This window comes from Anabrus simplex, chromosome X (assembly GCF_040414725.1).
Source record: "Anabrus simplex isolate iqAnaSimp1 chromosome X, ASM4041472v1, whole genome shotgun sequence".
Classification (NCBI taxonomy): Eukaryota; Metazoa; Arthropoda; class Insecta; order Orthoptera; family Tettigoniidae; genus Anabrus; species Anabrus simplex.
The window spans coordinates 164803785-164827363 of record NC_090279.1 but is presented as its reverse complement, the minus strand read 5'-3'; the positions used below and the strand labels follow the sequence as shown (position 1 = coordinate 164827363).

The 23579-nt window shown below is 41.5% G+C and overlaps 1 protein-coding gene across 1 annotated transcript; it reads left to right on the top strand.

The window, feature by feature from the left end:
• The first annotated feature begins 909 nt into the window (after positions 1 to 909).
• LOC136886448 (protein CUSTOS) lies at positions 910 to 22014 on the top strand. The gene is made up of 3 exons (XM_067159231.2): positions 910 to 1250; positions 11827 to 11968; positions 21262 to 22014. The coding sequence occupies exons 1-3, from the start codon at positions 1145 to 1147 to the stop codon at positions 21674 to 21676; spliced, it is 663 nt and encodes a 220-aa protein (XP_067015332.2). The 5' UTR covers positions 910 to 1144; the 3' UTR covers positions 21677 to 22014.
• The last annotated feature ends 1565 nt before the right edge of the window (positions 22015 to 23579 follow it).

Here is a 23579-nt window from a genome sequence, read left to right as displayed (position 1 = left end):
CACTGGAAACTTTCCAATTACCGGTACAGCTTTATATGCTGGGCTTCCCGAGCGATTGTCAAGGCCGGTATAAGGAGCGAAGCGAGGGATCTAGTCGGCCGTGCCATAATAGTCCAATCTCCATCTCACTATGCATTCGTACACATGTAGACGTGACCAAATTTCTTCTGAGGAATCAGAAATAGTACGTTTCCGGAAGTGGGCCTCGTTTCATATGCCATATATCAATTTTCTGTATTTACGTCCTGCTCACTACTTTTACGGTTTTCGGAGATGCGAGGTGCCAGAAATTTGTTCTGCAGGAGTTCCTTAACCTTATGGGTAAATCTACCGACAGGTGATCAGTGAATATGAGCACTAAAAAATAGCACCAAACTGAGTTAGGATCGAACCTGTCAATTTGGGCTTGGAAAGCCAGCACTGTAACCGCCTGAGCAACTCAACCTAGAATGGGAAAAATTCAAAGAGAGCATTTTTTTTCTGTTAACTAAGACAATTAAACAAGTATTACGGTACTAATTTAGAATATTTTAAAGGACCTTGATGGCACTTAACACCTTATTTCTAGAATCATAACATTTTGAGTGCAATTGAATGACCCTGTTGTTTTTTTTTTTTTTTTGTTTTTTTTTTTTTTCGATTCGATGCGCTTGCATCAACAAGTTTTCGTAAGCAAATACAATAATGTGAATAGAATTTCCCTCCTCAACCAGTTGTTGACTTTGAATACATAATTGTGTAATTAACTCACGACTTACAATGTCTTTTGTCTTTTAGAAACTTAGAAATATACAGGTGGGAGTGTACCGTATGTATCTGGACAATTCACCAATTTCCGTATTATTATAATATTATTATACATTTTGGACAATAAAAGAACATAATGTTGGTGCCACTGGGACACAGTCGTCAGGGATTGGTCAGAGATCATGTTGTTTATGTTTCGAACAGCGTGTTGTACCATGCCGTTATGTGCAATTGAATTATTCGATGTTGTGATATTTACAATCTGTAGCGAACATTGCAGTTAAATTTACTCACGCGCTTCTAGTGCATATAGTTGTAAGACTGCCATTATCGTAATAGAAATACACTTATTTTGGCCTCTGCTGTAGTATAACCTCACTTTTTCATTCTGTGACCAATGTCTGGAACAGATTCTTCCGATGAAGATAACGCAGATCTTCTGCGAGAAGCTGCAGATAATCAGTTTCTCAATGATTCTATGTTCAAAGGCAAGGAGAAGAAAGGTACGAATTAATTGATTATAAAATATAGTAGATTTATGCCAAAGAAGTTCATTCAAAGGTATTAATCCAGCCCGGGAGGCACTACATTTGTAATGTTATAAGTGAGTGGAAATTAATGCAATCTTACTTGGAGAGCGTCCGAGAGGCGAGATGTGTTCATTGCGATGTCCAGGAACCCACCAACCCGCCCCAAAAAGTACATTTACTTTTATAACCTAAGTAAGATTATTACACGCCATATTCATTTCTCAAGTAGCTTCCTGTATTCCTATTGGCCAATGTAAATAGGCACGTGATCTCCTTCCCGAGGAGGAACTTCATCATAATGCATTACCAACCGCAGCACAATAAAAGCGCACCACGACAGAAGAGGACTAGGGCCGCGCTCAGGAAACCAGGGGCCTAACGCCGCTTCGCGGCTTCTAACCGTTCAGACCAATGGTCTTGTCCACGGCAAGAATCCTAACTATCCAGACCAATGGTTTTCTCCACGGCAAGAATCCTAACCGTCCAGACCAATCGTCTTTCCTCACGAAACTAGGGACCTAACGCCGCTTTGCGGCTTCTAACCGTCCAGACCAGTGGTCTTGTCCACGGCAAGAATCCTAACTATCCCAACCAATGGTTTTCTCCACGGCAAGATCCTAACCGTCCAGACCAATCGTCTTTTCTCACGAAACTAGGCACCTAACGCCGCTTCGCGGCTTCTAATCGTCCAGACCAATGGTCTTGTCCACGGCAAGAATCCTAACTATCCAGACCAATGGTTTTCTCCACGGCAAGAATCCTAACCGTCCAGACCAATCGTCTTTCCTCACGAAACTAGGGGCCTAACGCCGCTTCGCGGCTTCTAACCGTCCAGACCAATGGCCTTGTCCACGGCAAGAATCTTAACTATCCAGACCAATGGTTTTCTCCACGGCAAGAATTCTAAGTGTCCAGACCAATCGTCTTTCCTCACGAAACTAGGGGCCTAACGCCGCTTCGCGGCTTCTAACCGTCCAAACCAATGGTCTTGTCCACGGCAAGAATCCTAACTATCCAGACCAATAGTCTTGTCCACGGCAAGAATCCTAACTATCCAGACCAATGGTCTTGTCCACGGCAAGAATCAAACTAATAATCACCACCACCACCACTACCAACTATCGAAGCAAGCATTGTTCCTAAGTACAGAGGTTGGCAGCACTGAGCACTGCTAGAGAACATCCTTTCCGAGTAGGCCGCGAGCGAGGAAACAAACGACAGTCGCTACGAGTGAGTGCCTCCCGGGCTGGACTAATGATAATTTTTTTTTAAACAAACTAAATATGGTTTACTCTTTCTTCAGTTAGGCCTACTTTAATGCTGGTACATAACTATAGCTTGTTCAAGAAGCTGATAGAATTTCCAGTTTTCGAAGAAGCAATATCAGATTTTCAGAGGAAGCAGAGTTGCTTTCCCTCTTCCTACCTCCACACCCCCTTGCTAGAGGTGTAACGTTGCACCAACACTATCAGTTTTTTACAGGGCCACACATAAACAAATCAGTCTGTGGAAACTATTAAGTATGCAACCTTGACACATCCCAGACAAGTGGCAGTAAAAGAACAAAAACAAAACAAAAAACATTACTTGCATGGGATTTAAACCTCTGTACCCTTGAGCCCTGTCAGTTGAGATATTGCCAGGCTTGGCATGCAGCGGGCAGTTCCCATCCTATACAATGATATTTCGAAATTTTATGATCCGTATTGAAGTGGGATTACAATAATTGAAATTAAGAGGGTTCCCCCTGTTCAGTACAAAGATATTTATTAACGTGAATGAGTCACATATCGTTCACATGAGGTACTGGTTTCGGCACTTAACTTGTGCCATCATCAGCCAACAAGTCAAATCGGGCAAACACAATTTAACTTTATAACAACTTTAAAACACACTATAACACCTGCACTGATGAATATGAAATAAAATATGGTACATATGGATTTTAAACTGAAATGCAACATCATCATGCTCACAGCTACGCGCCCCTAACTGCATGGCCAACTCGCCCGGTCACAAAAATATTGAAGAATCTTTACTTAGATCAGACGTCATCACGCAGTTGCTCTAGGGAGCCAGTGTTACTTGCTCCGCTCTGGACGGGTGTTGGTCACGTAACAAGAGAGCAGCGGACAGGCGGGTTGCATGCCATGACTATACTGTACTTGTCGCTCAGAAATGTTACCATATGAACAACAGTTTTAATAATAATAATAATAATAATAATAATAATAATAATAATAATAATAATAATTTGCAGCATGAATCATACGAGACAAACAGAGCACAGATTACGGAGTATAACAGGACAAGAAAATTATTCATTGACAAAGGAAATACACATCAGTGTGCAATATTTCCCGAATAAATACATTTTCACGATTAACTGAAGCTTTGGGACACCTACATTTACCAAAAGAAAATACAATTTATGTGATTTGTACATATTCTTTGCACTCTCATTAACATATGTTTCAATATTTGTATGGCATTTATGACTATGACAACAAATTAAACACACGAACTGAAACATATCAGTGGTGTACTCCTCCTTCACGGGACCTTTGGGCAGTGGCGGCTCGTGAAAAAATCGTCCTACGTGCTACAAAAAACAAGCTAAATACGCTGTTTTAAATCTGCATATTGCCATGATGAACAACGCATACTTCAAACTTGGTAATACTACTACTACTACTACTACTACTACTACTACTACTACTACTACTGCTGCTACTACTACTACTACTACTACTGCTAATAATACAACTTTTCTCACAATTTATAACTCAGAACAAACAAAAACAACATTAATTTGGAAGCAGATGAATTCTTCGACAACTGTCTACGAGATAAATAATTCATTCGAGAAATATTGTTTTTACTAACCTAATGGCGCAACTTACATCAGTGCAAATAGAATCGTGGGAATATAGATCCCCACTAAGAACACTAAGTTAATTTCACTTTATATACACTGCAGTTAATAAATAATTTGATAAATCTTCGTATAAACTTTAGCACTAACACAATGACAGAAAAAACACGCACCAGTAATATAACTGCGAGATTAAAAACCGCACAAAGCAACTGAAAGAGCTGCCAACTGATTCATTGAGACCTCCCCTATTACCAGAGTAAATGTCCGGCTCCATGGCTAAATGGTTAGCGCGCTGGCCTTTGGTCACAGGGATCCCGGGTTCGATTCCCGGCAGGGTCTGGAATTTTAACCATCATTGGGTGTACGTGTTGTCGTCATCATCATTTCATCCTCATCACGACTCGCCTACGGGCGTCAAATCAAAAGATCTGCATCTGGCGAGTCGAACATGTCCTCGGATACTTCCGGCACTAAAAGCCATACGCTATTTCATTTCACCAGAGTAAATTACATTTTAATGCGGGATAACATTTAGGGTCAGTCACAGATTCTTTGACTCACCTACGAATTCCTTATTTTTGACACAAAAGGAAGATGGATATTTTAATAAGCATGTGTGAGATAGATTGCCTCCACTTACGCTTTACTTTCGAACCCAGACGATGCTACTCTCTAGTGGCAGATTCGCTTACCACGTTCAACATAAGCACGGCCGACTGGATCCCTCGCTGCGCTCCGGGTAGCAGGAGACATCGAGTAAATCTACCCCCTTGCGGGAGAGGAAGTAACTACAAACGGGATCAGTGAAAGTTGATCCCGGTTTACGGTATACTCCGCCGGCTAGGGGGAGTGTTGCAAGCTTGGCTGCGCCTGCGTACTGCTTCCTTCAGGCTACAGGCAAGGGCTCACTTCACATGAGCACGAGCCTTGTTCCCCGGGAAAACGGCGCTAGGTGTTCGACAGATCTCGTCCTGATTTGCACAAAACACAAATTCATATCGTACTCAAAACAACGAAAAGGCACCAGGATAATTGTACTGTACATAAATAATATTCCTTACAGTTCCAAGCTACGTGCTGGAGCCCGGTAGCACGTACTGACCGGCCGCCACTGCCTTTGGGCTCGTTTAGATAGTAGTGTGTCAATGTTTGGTACTATCATTTGTGTACTGGCAAGTCGCAAAACACATTTCAAGTTTTCATCGGTGAGCCTACTTCTGTGTCCAGATTTACAAATCTTATTAATGCAAACATATGTTCACATAAATAAGTTGATCCGAATATACTTACAATATGAGCGTTAAATGTGTACACACTATGAAATCTCTCCCGTGGAAAACGAAGATAAAATTCAGTCAAACTCTTTGTGTTTGCAAACCTTCCTTTCATTTATGTATCGTACTGTAAATCAATCAGTTCTAACTGCAGTTCTGGTCTAACAGTTTGCTCATCCACTGAGAAGGGCATAGCGAACACCTGCAGATCCTTTTCTAACGCCTGAATATCGTGAGACCTACCATCATAGTGACATTAAAACCTCTTTATATTCTTCTAATGTTTTTTAAATGTGATTCCATATTTCATTACATACAGTATTACATATTTTGCTGTGTTATTTTCTTAAACTATTAAATACTCTTCTTCCCAAGAAGGTTTCAAACTTGTTGGCATCGATGGTTTACGCTGTGCTGAAATCTCTTCCATAGTAAATGCAACATTAACTGACAAGAGTTGAACGTCATGTGGTGTGAGGATAAAGACGGAAACACACTAGTGTCACCTCTCATGAGTTCACGCGTATCGTCACAATCTAACCTGTCCAGAAAGAAGCGCTATACCTTTGCGGCACTGACCTGTGGTACGTACTACGTCATGCACTTCCCCTACTTGCTCGCTAAGCTGCTCTCTTTCCTTGAGAGCGGGGAGCAAACTGGCTCCGAAGGCATTGCGCTCTCGATTGACGATGCCTGACTTAGATGGGTTAAGCAGAAAACAACAAATGATGTGTCGAGCAGTGGACCTCTTCTTCAAGCAAAAACCAATGAAGTTCCTCACAACTGACTAACCATGTAAGTGTGCAGCCGAAAACTTAGATATATTACATTTTTAGCAATTGGTTTGTGCGATTATTGGTTATAAGACCTTTAATTGGCGGTTCCTCCAGGATCATTATAACCGATTTTGACTGTATATCAATTTAAATTCCACACGAGCACCCATGTTATTATCTTAAATAACCTTTATGATTACATCCAATTAAATTGAAAGGGGGGTTAGCCCATATAATATTGAACAACAACTTTCTTGCATTTTACCAGAAGAACCTCAGGAGCATTTGTGCTCGTGAGCACATTTTTTTACTTACGTTCCCATCAGGTTTCATTGGGAACAATCCCCACCCCTTATTGAGTTAAGACTTGAGTTTTATTAATGAAGTGAGATTTTATAAGAGATATTTAATCAGTCAAGACTCACGAGGTGAAATAAATTATGTTCCCCTTCTTAAATTTTTGATGTGAAAACGAAAATCAGGCACTTATACACGTGGAGTTGTTATGTATTCAAAATACAATTGCACCGACCAAGTGGCTATATGGTTTGGGTCACATAACTATCAGCTTGCATTCAGCAGACAGTGGATTCAAACCCCAATGTCAGCAGCCCTGAAGATGGCTTCCCATTTTCACACTGGGCAAATGCTGAGGCTGTACCGTAAGTAAGGCCATGGTTGCTTCCTTTCCACTCCGTCATCATAAGACCTATCTGTGTCGGTGCGACATAAAGCAAATTGAAAAAGAAATACATAATTTACTGCGCTTCTAACAGAGGTCTATTTCCCATCAGATTTCGTTGGGAACAATCCCCACCCCTTATTGAGTTAGTATTTGAGTTACTCTAAGTTATATTAATAAAGTGAGAATTTATACGAGATATTTAATTTGTCAACACTCTGGAGGTAAAATGAAATCAAGTTTGTATTTCCCTCCTGCGTATATTTGTGATATAAAAACCAAAGGTAAGCATTTATACAAGCGGAGTTTATGTAGGCCTCTTCAAAATACTATTGCACACGGGCATTGAGGCGCTAATGTTTGTTTATCACAATTGATAAATGACAGTGGGACTAGAAGCGGTGCAGCAGTGGACCGAATATCGTCATCACATGAGTCTCGCATAATCAACAGGACAAGGTCAGTTTTAGAGAAGAAATTGAGTGTGTTTAAAATGCAAGAACAATAGGGCATTTTCAGAATGGACTGTATGTTGATCACTCAAGGACTAGCAAATTTTGGATCATGACTGATAAAAGAACATGAGAGCAAAAGGAATCGCTGTCATACCAAGGACTGACTGACTAACTGAGCAGTTATACATTTAGCACACTAACTGTGCCTGGGACAGAACACCAAGCGAGTTTGGCTGCACAGTTTGGGTCATGTAACTGTGAACTTGCATTTGGGAGATTGTCGGCAGCCCTGAAGATGGTTACCTGTGGTTTCCCATGTTCACATCAGGCAAATGCTGGGGCTGAATATTAGACCTTAGCCACTTCCTTCCTCGCTTTCCCCCTCGTCGCCAAAAGACCTAAAAACAGTGAGATGTTAAGATAGTTGTAAAGAAATAAAAGAACCTATCAAACAGTAATTCCTGGCATGGCATCATATTTTGAACTCTCTCTCTCCTGTCCATGTACCCTTCACAGGCTGTGGTTGCAGAGATTTTCCCATGCTCTTTTTTCCGGCGCTAGATGAGTTGCTTGATGTGGAGACCTCCCAACCATTTCCTTTGTCTGGTCGATCCACCTTGCTGGAGCTCTTCCTTGGGTCCTTGTTCCGTACACTTTGCCCTCTATGATCAGCTTTTCCATAGCTCCAGCCGTCCTTGATATGTGGCCAAAGTATCACAAACAGGTTTGGCTAATCTTCTTCACGAGCCTGTCCTAGATCTTGAGTTCTTCTAGAAGCATTCATCCGATGCTCGGTCCAGGATAGGCTACTCTTAGGACTCGGCGGTACACCCACATTTTCATTGCTTCAGTCTGCCTCCTGTCCAGGTTTCAGGTGTGTTTGTGGCAGAGAAAACCTAAGTATTTACCAACCTGTAAGCTTGCGTTTGGGAGTTTGTGTTGGAACCCCACCTTCAGCAGTCCTGAGGCTGGGTTTTCTATGGTTTCCCATTTTCAGACCTGGCAAATACTGTGATTACCAGAATGAATACTACAGCTGCTACTTTTCAAGTCTTGGCCTTTTCCCTGACCTTATGATGTCTGTCATGTTTGTACTGTTATGTGCCCATTACCATGTTACCATGAACATTTTTAATATTTCCATTGGACCAGTGACCTAGATGTTAGGCCCCTTTAAACAATAAGCATCATCATCATCATCAGTACGAGGGTTGGGGCAAAAGTCATTGCACCAGGCAAGTGCTGGGACTGTACCTTAAAATAAGGAAATAAGGTCACGGCTGCTTCCTTCCCATTCCTAGCCCTGTCCCATCATCGCCATAAGACCTACCTGCGTCGGTGCGACGTAATGCAACTTGGAAAAAGAATAAAGTCATTGCAGCCATTTTCTTTCTTGCAGATACCAGCCCAGTTGGAAAACACAACATATACAGATGAAAGGACGAGGTGGGAACTACGTGTATGGACATTGAAGAACCACGCAAACATCGTACCTCCCATATTTATTACGGTAGTGTACAGGACAATACTGGTTTACAGCTAAGCACACCTCCTACATTACAGCACAGCACACATACAGTTGACATGACAAAATTAGGTCTAAAGGCCCTCAAAGTAGTCCCGTGCAACTTTCACCACACAATGCCAACGATGTGGGGGGCACTGAATACCGCCTGTGTCCTCATTTGCCGCGCCACATGTGAATCGGGTCATCTGTTGTCCACAGCATTGGCAATGCACTCACGTGTCGCAAACCGCCTACCAAATAGTGGTTCCTTTACCCTAAGGGCTCTTAACTTCAGAGCGTCAGTTGGCGACCACGGGCCCCTCAGCTGAGTCCTGGCATTGCTTCCACTTACTTGTGTCTGGCTCCTCACTTTCATCTATCCTATCCGACCTCCCTTGGTCAACTCTTGTTCTCTTCCAACCCCATCGGTATTAGAGCATTTAAAGTTAAAAACTTCATAATTGATCCGTATTGAACTGAGAGTGGTATTAGGGCACTCGACGCCTAGGGGGCCTTTCATTTTCATGCCGTACGTGGCCCTTGTCTTTCTTTGGCCGATATCTTCATTTATCGAAGTGTTGGATCCCTTCCATTTTTTCTCTCTGATTAAGTTAGCGTTAAATAGAGGATGATTGCTTAGTTGTACTTCCTTTTAAAACAATAACCACCACTGTTTCTTTGCCTTGCGTATGAGATAAAAATAACAGGGCGAAAGGTCAGGAGAGTACGGTGGGTGCTTCAGTTCTTCCCATCGCCAGCGTCACAGTTGCCGCCGTACACACTCTGCTTTATGTGGTTTTGCGTTGTCGTGTAGTATGATTGTACTGTCCACAATATCCGGACGTTTCTCCCGAGCACACAGGTAGTCCCGAGCATTGTTGATCACTGGTTGCCACGTGTCCTTGCAGAAACTTCCTTACCCACCATGCTACCGTACAGTATGGGAGGTCAGTATTTCCTAGGGCTTCCACCACCAATTCACCGTGACATTATCTCGCATTTCTCCCCCGGAGTACGCCTATTATGATGTATGCGCACTGCTCAACACGGGTTACTTCTATCTCTCATGACGCTCGCTATACAACTGATTTCACAACGCTCTTTGTGCTACTACCAGCAATCACAGAGCCATCTGTTGTTGTGAACACACACTATGCCCGCATAGCTTCCATGCGACAAATAGCAGTTTGTGATCCGCTCACATATCTGCAAGAAAAAAATAAAGTGGCGATGACTTTTGCCATCCCTCGTACTCCCATTAACATTCAAGTGTTCTTGAGGAAAAACATGTAGTTTTAACCACCTAATGAATACACGACACTATAATCTGAAAGAGGAAAGCAACGGGAAACTACCTCACTCCTCATTTCCCTAGTACGCCTCTTCAGTGATGCCTAGGCCAACTATGACAGCTGATGGAAGAGCTGCTGAGGATCCAACCAGCCGTAGGGCTGAAGACTGAACATACACATACATAATCTGAAAAGATTATTTATGAAAAAATAGTCAGTACGGACCAATAGGAATATGATTTCTTGTAATTGAAGTGCTCATGTAACATTTCTCAGTTACGTGATGAATACCGAAAATAGGGCCCTAACAACTGTGACATGGTCCTAAACTGTTCTAGTTCTCATCTTTCTTGTTCTTTATCGCTAATCACATTTGCCTTCCTATTGTGGCTGTAAACAGCTGTTAACACTTTATCTGAAACACTAATAACGGAAATATATTGAGTGGCCAAAAGTCGTGGGAAGACACTGAATGCGATGTTAATAACGAGTTTCTCCTCCGCTAGCCCTCAAAATGGCAGCAGTATGGTGATGCATCGACTCTACAAGGTGTTGGAGTCGTTCTGGAGGGATCTGGTCCCACGCATCCAGCATTCCTACCCACAATTGGTCTTGTGTAGTTGGTGCAGGGCTCATGGAGCGTACACCAGCATCAACGGCATCCCATAAATGCTTGGTTGGATTAAGGTCAGGGGATCTGGAGGGCCAATCCATGATCATAACTTCACTGGAGAGCTCTTCCAACCACCTGCGTGCCACCACGGAGTGGTGACATGGCGCATTGTCCTGTTGAAACATGGCATCTCCTTCAGGGTACTCTAGGGCCAGAAAGGGATGCAGATGGTCTGAAAGAATGTCCACATAATGTACACCTGTCAATGTTCCCTGCAACCGGACAGTGGGGCCTAATTACAACTACAAGAATGCGGCCAAGACCATAACTGAACCAGATCCCGCCGGGATACATCCTCGTTGACGCGCAGGACCCATAGCTTCATGGGACATATGCCACACTGTCACACGCCCATCAGCTCGATATAACTGGAACCGGGATTCATCGGACCATACTATACGCCGCAAATGTTCCATGGTCCATTCTCCATGTTCGTGCTCCCATGCAAGTCGTTGACCTCTGCGTCGAGGTGTCAGCAAAGGGACACATGTTGGTTGTCTGCTGATAAAGCCTATGCGGTGCAGTTGCTTCCTTACAGTCCTGGTAGAAATGGGTTCCTGACTCCCAGCGTTGAACTAGGCTGTGATCTGACTCTCAGTAGCCCGTCGAGCGCCCAATATGGTTCTGCGGACGCAACGTGATATCCATTCGTTAAACATCTGTGGTCTTCCCGTGCGGCGGTTTATGTAGGTAACATTCTCTCTTGAGATATTAAAGATCCACCTTTGACAATGTTGACCTCGGATACCCGAATTCACGTGTAATCTCCTTAATGTTATGACCCATGTGCTGATAATTATCCCACGTTCATAGTCGATTAACTCGCGACGTGTTGCCTTCTTCATGACATTGGTGTCTGTGACAGACTGCTCAGCTATGCTGCAGCTGGCCGCACGCTCAGGGGTCTTACACGGTACATTTTGTAATGGCCCACCCCTTCCTGTGACTTTTGGCCACTCAGTGTATAAGATCGTACATCTGTCTAATGTGTAGTTCATTTTCTTCTTTCTAGTAAGTGAAAAGACAGTTCCATCATCAGTACCGAAGCTCCCATCTCTTCGACCTGACCGGAAGAAAGATGATCCAAACGTGCTGGGAGTTACACCTGACTTTCAGAAACATGTCGCTAAACACTTGATGAAGATCATTGATAGGTAAGTGATTGAAATATCAGGAAATTAAACATTTTTATCATTGAAATGTTTCTGCCTTAATTGTATAATCAAATTGAAATTTATAGGGATGATGGTGTTAATTTTTCTTTTTATACGTGACTGGGAACTTGCGTAATAATAATAATAATAATAATGAATAATGATCCCTCTACTAAGAATGACGAGTGCAGGAAATGCAACAGCAGCCCAGAAACCATTGAGCACATCATCAGCAACTGCAGGTTACTAGTGCCAACATTGTACACTGACAGACATAATGATGTAGCCTAAGTTATACATCAAGAAATTGTCCTGATCCGATCTTTGATCCAGAACAGGGTGCTTTACTACAGATACTCCCCACGAAGTGTACCGGAAAATGAAAATTTTAAACTGTATTGGGATCGAACGATACAAACAGATGAAACAACTCTACACAACTCTACATTAACAAAGAAAAGGATTTAACACACATATCTCATTGACATTGCTATCCTGAATGATCACAATATGAAACAAAAATACAGGGAGAAGATTTACAAATATACTCCTTTGGCTATGAAAGTAGCCAGAATCTGGCAACAAGACAGAGTGACAATTCTTCCTTTTTTCCTTTCTCTCACTGGTTTCACACCTAAATCATTTCCAGAAAGCTTAAAGACACTACAGCTCTCCATCTACACTCACAGTGTGGCACAAAAGGCTGCAGTTTTGAAGATCTGCAATATTGTCAGAACATTCCCGAATGCTCAATACGGATCACTTATAGGAAAAGCTGGAACATCTATAGCGAAAAGAATTATGAAGTCATAAATTGTAAATGAAAGAAAATTATGTTTAAGTTCTATTTCTTATATGTAAAATATCAAAAACGAGCTATATTACCAGTAAAGTTGTGAATAAAGAATAATAATACATAATTGAAATAGACTACATACATAGACTGTTATGCCTTTAAGCATTCAGTCTGCAAGCCTCTGTGAATTTACTAAACGCCTTCACAATCCTCTATTTGAAACTAGTTCTATGGCCCTATTTAGTTCCAAACATCTTATCTGTTACTCATTAGAAACAGAGTCTGATTATGGGTTCGAACTCCACTGTCGGCAGCCCTGAAGATGGTTTTCCGTGGTTTCCCATTTTCACACCAGGCAAATACTGGGGCTGTACCTTGTTAAGACCACAGTCGCTTCTTTCCCACTCCTAGTCCTTTCCTACCCCATTGTCACTGTAAGACCTATCTGTGTTGGTGTGACGTAAAGCATATTGTATAAAATTTAAAAAATCTAACCACCGGCGTCTTGGTCTCTCTCTGCTTCTCTCCCTTACACCCTTACTATAACCCCTAAATACCTTCATAACAATGTGAAGATAATTGTAACCTTTCTTAACAACCTCATTAATATGATTACCCCAGTGAAGATCATTCCTTATATGAATTCCTTAACTGAATATTAATTTTCCATATGTTGCATATTTTCTTTTTCTTTTTAAATTCAGATAATTTTTCATTACTAAGAAAATGTTCAAATATTGTCAATGGTTCAGGATTATCTCCAAAGTTGCAAGAATCCCACTGTTGCCAGTAAAATCGAATCTGTTGCATGGCCCTCCAAATTAACTTATCAACTGCTTCACATTCGTGCCTGTTGTCATGGAATTTATCACTCGATTTGGAAGAATAATTGTCACTTTCATCATAAAGTAAGAACATTCGCTCCATATCACTGTGTGCTAAATTACTTTGTTTGTTTACACTCGTAGATTTTAGCGCGGAAGCCATATTGCTTCAACTGCTGACCACACGGAAAACGTGTGCATAGCCGCATGAATTCTACATGGAATATGATATTCCAAGAAAATAAAATGTAGTACTTTGTTGCAAAATAAGGACAATAGATGTCAGAATAAACTTCTGACGCTTATAAGCAGTTGACGCACTCCGTAATAAACACTCGAACTTGGATGACGCTTAGAAGGGGTACACATAACTTGCGAATAATTACCGTGATGCTTATAAGCGGCTGACGCTGGGAAGGAGTTGACATCTAGTTACTTACATTGATCCCCATGGGTTACTAGCTGACACTGGGAAGGAGTTGACATTTAGTTACTTACATTGATCCCCATGGGTTACTATCACCCCATCAATGTAGTAATTAAAATTGTAAGGACGTTTCCTCTTATTGAAACTTACAATCTGACTTTTCAAATCGTTTAACATCATACTAGGCCTATTGTCTTCTTTCCATCTCACAACTTTGTCAAGATCACCCTGCAGTTGCTCACAATCCTGCAACTCATTTTCTACTCTATACAATAAAACATCATCCACAAAAAGCCCTTATATGTGATTCCAGTTCTTTACTTATATGTATATATACACGCTGAGTGGCCAAAAGTAATGAGAAGACACTGAATGTGATGTTAACGAGTTGCTCCTCCCCGAGCCCTCAAAACAGCAGCAATACGGCGAGGCATCTATTCTACAAGGTGTTGGAATTGTTCTGGAGGGATCTGGACCCATGCATCATGTACTGCTACCCACAATTGGTCTTGTGTAATTGGTGCGGGGTTCATGGAGCGTACACCAGCATCAAAAGCATCCCATAAATATCTGTAACCTTAAGATTGGGGGATCTGGAGAGCCAATACACGGTCGTAACTTCACTGGAGAGCTCCTCCAGCCATCTGTGTGTCACCACAGAGCGGTGACTTGGCACATTGTCTTGTTGAAACATGGCATCTCCATCAGTGAACTCTAGGGCCAGAAAGGGATGCAGATGGTCTGAAAGAGTGTCCAAATAACGTGAACCTGTCAGTGCTCCCCGAAGCTGGTCAGCGGGGCTTAATTGCGACCATGAAAACTCCGCACAGACCAGAACTGAACCACGTCCCATCTGGACACAATCTTGTTGACATACAGGATCCATAGCTTCATGGGGCATACGCCACACTATCACTCGCCCATCAGCTCGATACAGCTGGAAACAGGATTCATCGGACCTTACTACACGCCTCCACTGTTCCATGGTCCATTGTTGATGTTCGCGAGGTCATGCACACTTTGAACCCTGTGTCGAGGTGTCGTCAAAGGGACACGAGTTGATCGTCGGCTGTTGAAGCCTATGTGGTGCAGTTGCCTCCTTACAGTCCTAGTGGAAATGGGTTCCTGACTCCCAGCATTCGATTGGGCAGTGATTTGACGCACAATAGCCCGTCGAGTGCCCAGTATGGTTTTGCAGAGGCGATGTGATGTCCATTCGTTAAACACCTGTGGTCTACCCGTGTGGCAGTTTGCGCGGGTAGTAACATTCTCTCTGTGGTGTTGCAGATCCACTCTCGACACTGTTGACCTCGGAAACCCGAATTTGCATATAATCTCTGCAATGCTATGACCCATGCCACGTTCGAAGTCGGTTTACTTGTGACCTGTTGCCATCTTCATGATACTGGTGTTTGTGACAGACTGTTCAGCTAGCCGCAATGCTCAGGGGTCATACACGGCACATTTTCTAATGGGACACCCCTTCCCGTGACTTTTGGCCACTCAGAGTAATACTGCCCTTTGAGACCCCTCCTGCCCCGTTAATCATTACAGAATCAGATAACGCTTCATCTACTCTGATTCTCTTAGTTCTATTTTCGAGAAATGTAGCCACAAATTCAACCACTCTTTTTGTCTAGCCCAATAGATGTCATTTTTGTCAGTAATTTCCCATGATCTGCCCAGTCAATAATGATACAGTCCATTTTACCTTCTGTATGTAATTGATGTTGAGTCTTATAGGTTAACATCAAATGGTCATCTTTCTTAATGTCTAAAAAGAGAAATGAATATAAAATTTGTGTACAAATTGTATAGAAAAATTATAGAAAGAATGAAAAGATGAGAGAAACAAATAATATTTTACATTTAATCTTTTAATTTTTACAACATGAACATTTTATAATTTTTAAGTGTGTTTTAAATTTTTAGTAAAATTTGTTGTTTCATTGAAATATGAATGTACACTTCCTCTTCAATTTCTTGCAGCTGAAGATGTCTCAGAGAGTCAAAACTTGTACTGTTTGTTTTGTTTTCTTGTAGTTTCTTAACTTCTGATATTGTTGAAGAACTTTAGGTTGTAAAACTTGACTAAGTGAAAAATACATGGGATTGAATAAGTAATAATAATAATGGTGTGTGGCCTTCGGCGAGGCCTGGTGCAGATATTTCGAGTTGATGCCGCATAGGTGACCTGTGCAACTGTGAGTATGGAGCCTTACCTAGGATGATTTTTAATGCTTAAGACAACACACAAATCAAGCCCCTGAGCCATTGGAATTAACCGATTAAGGTTAAAATGCCCGACCCTGTTGGGAATTGAACCTGGCACTCTTTGGACCAAAGGCCAGCGTGATAACCGTACATCCTGCTACCGTATGCGACAGTAGACGGTACTACCTGCGACTGTCTGGCCAAGGGTTGGGCGGCTATTACCATACCTGACAAACTAAGGGAGAACCAATGGTTATGGGCAGAGGAGTTCACCCTTAGGAGGCTTGTTCAAGCCATTGTGTAGGAAATGACACATTAATTCAACTGGAAGCTGCTGCTGTGCAGATGTGGCAGGCGACTGCTAAAGGCTAAGGGGGATAACCCTGACAGAAAATCTTCTTTAACGTTAGGCCTAGCAAGCCAGTTGGAGAGTAACTACAATTGCTTTCAACACTTATACGAGCCTTGGATGCAAACAAAGAACTTGGAATAGACAACAGCACCCGCAGACCCACGCCAGGTATGATGGCTTACAGCCTGATGATAGGTAATAATAATAATAACTTAAATGTTTCCACCTTTTCAATACAATATATTCACAAATTTACAAAATTATACGGTACTAGTTTCGACCCATCTAGGGGTCATCATCAGCCGTATTGAAGCAAAGATCATTTGTGGCGAAATCCTAAGACAATATTATTTTAAAGAATAACAAGTGACATGAGATGTTATGGTAATAGTTAATAATACAAGGAATATACATAATAAGAGGTTTTTAACAAAGAATAAAGTATAAATGGGGTGTTGCGATTGTGCAACAACACCAGAGAAGACAATATACTCAAATAGGAACAATCAGTGTACTGAGTTTGACTGGGAAATGTGAAGACTTAGTGGATATCATGGAGAGAAGGAAAATATCAATCCTAGGGCTGAGTGAAAACTAAATGGAAAAGTAAAGGGAAGAAAGAGTTGAGGAGAAACTATACCCTCTATTGAAATGGTAACAACAGAGAGATGAGGAATGGAGTAGGATTGATATTGTCTTAAGAGTTAGATGGTATTACAGAGATCCAGTACGTCAATGAGAGGATTGTAAAGGCAACAGTTTACCTTGGGAAAGTTAAGCTGACACTGGTGGAAGTGTATGCCCCTCAGATGGGTTGCAGTCAAGATGAAAAGAACAAGTTTCTTGAAGACCTAGAAGAGATCATCATTGAAGAGAGTACAATCATCATCGGGGACCTCAATGCACAGCTCGGGACAGACAGGAATGGCTATGACAAGGTGATGGGACCACATGGCTATGGGAGAAGGAATTTGGAAGGCAAACATCTCCTAGACTTCTGCATGAGAAACTGTTTGGAAATTAAAAACAGTTGGTTCATCTAAAGAGTTAGTCACAAGATTACCCGTTACAGCCGGGATGGAAAGAGCAAGAGGTCATTGACTATGTCATTACAGATAAAGAACGAAGTAGACTTGTGACTGATGTCAAGGTGATTCCAAGTGAGAACCTCAATAGCGACCACTGATTATTAATAGCAGATCTGAAAGATATTAATGTACCAAAGATAACAACCAGGAAATTACCTAAGATTAAGGTGTGGGAACTACAACAAATTGGAAAAAGGACCGTCTATCAGGGCCGTATAAGAGGACAACTGCCTACGGAAGAAGTGGAAAGTACCGAGCTCGATAGCTGCAGTCGCTTAAGTGCGGCCAGTATCCAGTATTCGGGAGATAGTGGGTTCGAACCCCACTGTCAGCAGCCCTGAAGATGGTTTTCCATTGTTTCCCATTTTCACACCAAGCAAATGCTGGGGCTGTACCTTAATTAAGGCCACGGCCGCTTCCTTCCCACTCCGCCCTTTCCTATCCTATCGTCGCCATAAGACCTATCTGTGTCGGTGCGATGTAAAGCCAATAGCAAAAAAAAAAAAAAAAAAAAAAAAAAAGAAGTGGAAAGTGGTGAGGTAGAGTGGACAAGATTTAAAAACACCTTGATAAAAGAAGCAATAGAGGTTTGCGGGAAGTCAAGTGCAAGAGTAAGGGAAAAAGAGACACCCTGGTGGAATGAGAGAATAAGATCCTCAATAAAGGAAAGGAACATGGCACAAAAAGAATGAGATAGAGAGAAATCCAAGCCAGAACAGGGGAAGATCAGAGACCTCAAGCAAGTTTACCGGGACAAGAAATTGAGAGTTAAAAGAGTACTAGATGAGGAGAAGATAAAGTGCTGAGAGAAATTTACTCAAAAACTGAAGGAAGACAGCAGAGGCAGTATGAAACTATTGTTCAGAGTGATCAAAAACAAAAGGAGTTAAGTTGAAACCATGAAAGCAATTGAGAATCCTAATGGAAACCTGGCCTGGAAAGGAGAAGACATCAGAGAGGTTCTGAGGAATAATTTTGATCTCCTATTGAACAGGACAGAAGCAGATCAGAGAACAAAAGAACCAGCTGTTGAAACCTGCACAGAGGTACCTCCCATTACATGGGCAGAAACAGAAGGAGCCCTCAAGAAGATGCCTCAAGGGAAATCCCCAGGAATCGATGAATTCAGCATGAATATGATTAAAGCAGCAGGAGTCCAGGATTTACAGTGGCTACGCAGAATGCTCAATGCAGTTTGGAAAGATGGCTAGATACCTACTGATTTGGAGCAAGCGTGTTATTATCCGCCTGTTTAAGAAAGGAAATCGCTGAAAATGCTTCAACTACCGGGGAATAACACTCATTTCTCATGGGCTTAAGATTCTTGAGAAAATCTTAGAGAACAGATTGTGAGTGTAGCTTCAGGCCTAACAGGTCCACAACAGACCTAATCTCCAGTGTCCATATGTTAATGGAAAAATATTGGGAAAATGGCAAAGATCTGTTTATGGTTTTCCTTGATATTGAGAAGGCTTATGACAGCATTGCAAGAGAGAAGATATGGGAATGCCTGAGAAAAAGGAATGTGCCAGAGGGACTGGTGAGGAAAGTTCAGATGCTGTATGAGAACTGTACCAGCTGTGTGCGATTGGGTGACGGACATTCATCCTGGTTCAAGACTGAAAGTGGAGTCCAGCAAGGCAGTGCACTGTCCCCATTATTGTCACCATCATGGACGACATAATGAAGAACGTCAAGAAAACCTCTGGCCTTTGCTGATGATGTTATGTTCTGGGGAGAAACTGAGGAACAAGTACAGTCGAGACTCAATGAATGGAAGATTAAGTTCCAGGAGTTCAATCTCAAGATAAGCAAACTCAAAACAGTAGTGATGGCAATAAACAGAGAGAGACGACCAGCGACCATCATGCTAGGAAACCATCCAATAGAAAGTCTGGATAGTTTTACATACCTCGGCAGTGTAATATCTCGAGATACACTAGCCACAAAGGAGGTGGCAAATAGAGTGCAGAAGAGCTCTCACTTTTACCAGCAAGTACGAACACTTCTCTGAGATCCCAAAGTACCAACAAAATCAAAGCTGGTGATGTTCAGTCAGTACTTCATACCAGTCTTAACCTATGGAAGATAGGAAACTTAAAACGGTCCACCTTTTCAATACAAAATTGTTGTAGTTTATTACAACATATATTTAACCTATGGTATTGAAACCTGCACCCTCACTAAGAAAGACTCATCAAGGTTGCAGGCATCCAAGTTGAAGTTCCTTAGGTCCACAATTCAAAAAACCAAACTGGACAAGTTGAGGAATGATGTGGTTAGGAAGGAAGTTGGGATTTTTACATCATTGTTAGATCGGATCAGCATGTCCATACTGAGGTGGTTTGGGCATGTAATGACGATGGAGTCAACAAGGACAGCATATGTTAACGTGGAGTGACATGTGGCAGGGAAACGGATGGTGGGAAGACCAAGAACCCACTGGATGGACATAATAAAAATGGACATTGCAGATCGGGGAAGGACACTGAAGGACGTCATTAACAACAGAATGTATCTCAATAAGACAGAATGAAAGAGGCTCGCCAACAGTACCCAGGAAACTGGAACTGTAAAATGATGATGATAAAGAGGTTTGGCAGAGTTTCTTCAAGCGGAGGTGGTTTAACACGCTCCTAATTTCAGCAGGTAGGGAATTCCAAATTCGACTGGCGGTGATTACAAACAATCTACTGTAGCTAGTTGAGCGGTGAAGTGGAATGCTTAGTACTGAGGCGGATGATGATCTGGTAAGAATACTAGAAGGTGTTGCTAGGTAATGGAATTGTATGGCAAGGTATTCAGGAGTGTTAAGGTTCAGTATACGATGTAACAGAGAAACAGTGTGTAAATTTCATTGCTCTCTTAAGCGGAGCCATGAAAGTCTATCAAATGCAGAAGAAATACGGTATACCTGAAATAAATCGAAGACATGCGTTATGTGCCTTTTGGAGCTTGATGGAAAGTGAGGCGTTCAGGTTACTGTATACTGCATCACAGTAGTCGAATATTGGCATTACCATACTTTGGATAAGCAGTTTTCTTACATTTTGGCAGAGTAAATCCATGAGTTTCTTAAGGGAATGTAAGGAATAAAACACTCACTGACCTATACCTATTACATGATCGTTCCAACTAAGGTTTTGTCCATTATCATCCCTAAGTTTTGAAAACGTATAAAAAACACTTTATTTTAACATTCCATGCATGTTGATTGTATCTAGGAAGTGTATGGAATTCACTGGTTCCAAGTAGTTACATATTTAGCAGACAGATGGCAGAGGAAGTCTGCTTGAAAGTTGACTATGCTCTACTATGAAACCCGCAGGAAAGAGTTAATGCTGTTACATATTTTATTAATGTTTTATGAATATTAATTATTTAATTACATATTTCAAATTTTGATACTATGTAAAAATTCAGGCCCTACTGATCATCATCCAGATTTTATTGATTTTTTAAAATATATTTGCCTGTAGTTATTGTTCTCTGATTATAACTTTTGATGAATCTTCTTTTTGTCTTATTTTCTTCAAAATCTCCTAATATTCTCGTGTTTATTTTTTTTATTTTTTGTTTTGTTTTGTTACAGTCAGATTCATGAAGTAACAGCCACTGATGAAGGACTGGCAGCCACTAGGAAAGCCCAAGAAGATGGTGGTGTTAGATTATTGAGAGCTTCCAGAGTGCTACTTTCAGTGGAAGAAGAACCACCTAAAAAGCAGAAAAGACTGAAACCAGTGAAGAGAGTTGACGATGACAGAAGTGAAAAAGAACGTTTATCTGAGGCTGCCGTGTCAGCCGACTGGATACTGTCCAAAGAAGCGATTAAAGGTTGGGTGAAAAACACTAAGGGTGAAGTTATATCTGTGAAGAACTCGGAGGTTCAAGAAACACGTTTAAAGTGTTGGGAAAACAATAGAGGAGCAGGGGAAGAAGAAGAGGCAGTGAGGAAAAAGAAGAAAAGAAAAGATGGAAAGGAGGCAACAGCAATTGCAAGCTGTTGAAAATGATCCAGCTGTGAGTTATTCATACGCAGTAGTCCGTCTGACTCCTATACAAGCAGCTGAACTGTTTCAAAAGGGAGGGATATAAACTTGCCAAAGAGTATTTCTTTAAAACTTTTAGTTCCTTACTTGTGAAGGGGAGGAGGTTAGTCAAGTCATATGTTTCTTAATTAAGGCCACGGCCGCTTCCTTCCCACTCCCAGCCCTTTCCTATCCCATTGTCGCCATAAGACCTATCTGTGTCGGTGCAACGTGAAACAGATTGTAAAAAGTAGCACCCACCAGCAGAAGTTAACATGAATGGCGGGACCTGCAACATTTAACTTGTGCACTACAAAAATATTGTCATTGAGGTGGGTGAGATATCACACTCTTGTGCTAAATGGCTGGGCAGTTTAGGAGAGCTAACCTGAATTCTGGCTTGCATACCTTAAAGCTTATCATCACTTAAGGTAATGCCTTTTTCTATTTAATACATTGAAGACCGGCCCCGGCGATCTCCGTTTTTATGTACTGGCTTGGTTTTCAGTTTGTTGCACTGTCTGTTAGCTAGAGTTTGAACTATTTGCCATCATGTCATGGAGTAGTGCGATCATTGATGTTAGTGCCGATAGTTTTTTCCACTTGTATAATCATAGTAATCATGAAAGCAACCTATATACACAGGTGATCTTCCACACATGCCTGGAGACAATTGTCAAGATGGCAGCATGCCTTGTGTGACGACAAAATATTTCAACATTTATAAGCAAGTTCATTATCTGATGTGCCATATGGGTGACGAGCCATGAGAATTCTCATAGTTTCTCAACTGGCAATAGGTACGAGAATTCTTGTTTTTATGCACGTCGCATATCCTTGACCAGTTGGTCATGGCAAAAGGCCTCAAGGTGCTCCTTCGAAACTTCATAAAGACCAGTTCATACCTGCCAACTTTCCTGATTTAGACGAGAGACTCCCGATTTTCGACAGTTTCCCCCCCCCCGATTATTCTATTATTTTTTCCTTTTTTAGTTTATTTTTTGGTGAACTTCAAACCTTTGTTCTAAAATCCTGCCATTTCAGCTTCGTACACCAGTGGCCAGAAGTCCTTCGCTCAATGGCTGCTTTCAAATGATATATCGACATTTATTAATACGAGAAGTGCGTGTGAATGTGCAGTATTTTTTGAAACCTGTATAACATGAAGCGTATATCGATTGTAAATCTCTCCATTTCGCGTGCTCTGTTTGTTTTCGTTCACATCATTCTAGTCGATTCTATAGAGACTAGTTGCTAGATTTGGAGTCTGTTTTAATAATTAAGTGACAGAATTTCAAAGATTTTTCTAGAGATTTTAGGAGCCATTTGGAGACAGTTCTGGAGAATTTGAATTTATTACTTGTTAAAAATAGCATTGTGCTTCGCATAATCATGCAGTCACGTGATGTAATATATTAATCTATGCATTTGCTAAGTAATGGTATCCGAGTGCATGACTGATTCACACGCGTGGAGCATGAGAAGGCTTATCAGAGACCGATCGTTTCACTCGCGTACTTCTTTTGAAGGAATAGAGATGTGTACTTTTTAGCCTTGTAAACTTGTATACCAACATTCGGGTTTTGAGACAATAAGTGTTATATACCATAGTACTCCTGCATTGTGCAAGACATGTAGAAAAATCAGTTTTTCCCAATTGTACCTCCTGATTTTCATATCGAAATCTCCTGATTTTTGGTTTTGTAAAGTTGGCAGATATGCCAGCTTAAGAAGACTATGAATAGCATCAACATAAATGCTAACACCTGGGCAACAACTGCACAAAACCGTGTTCTTTGTCACAAAGCTACTCCAGAAGATGTCTCACTGTTTGAGCACGCACATCGCAGACAAGAAATTGAAATCCATGAAAAACGAAAAC

Coding starts and splice junctions, on each gene's coding strand:
- LOC136886448 (XM_067159231.2), top strand. CDS start 1,145: ATGTCTGGAACAGATTCTTCCGATGAAGATAACGCAGATCTTCTGCGA. Junction 1,251..11,826: donor CAAAGGCAAGGAGAAGAAAG/GTACGAATTAAT, acceptor TCTTCTTTCTAG/TAAGTGAAAAGACAGTTCCA. Junction 11,969..21,261: donor TTGATGAAGATCATTGATAG/GTAAGTGATTGA, acceptor GTTTTGTTACAG/TCAGATTCATGAAGTAACAG.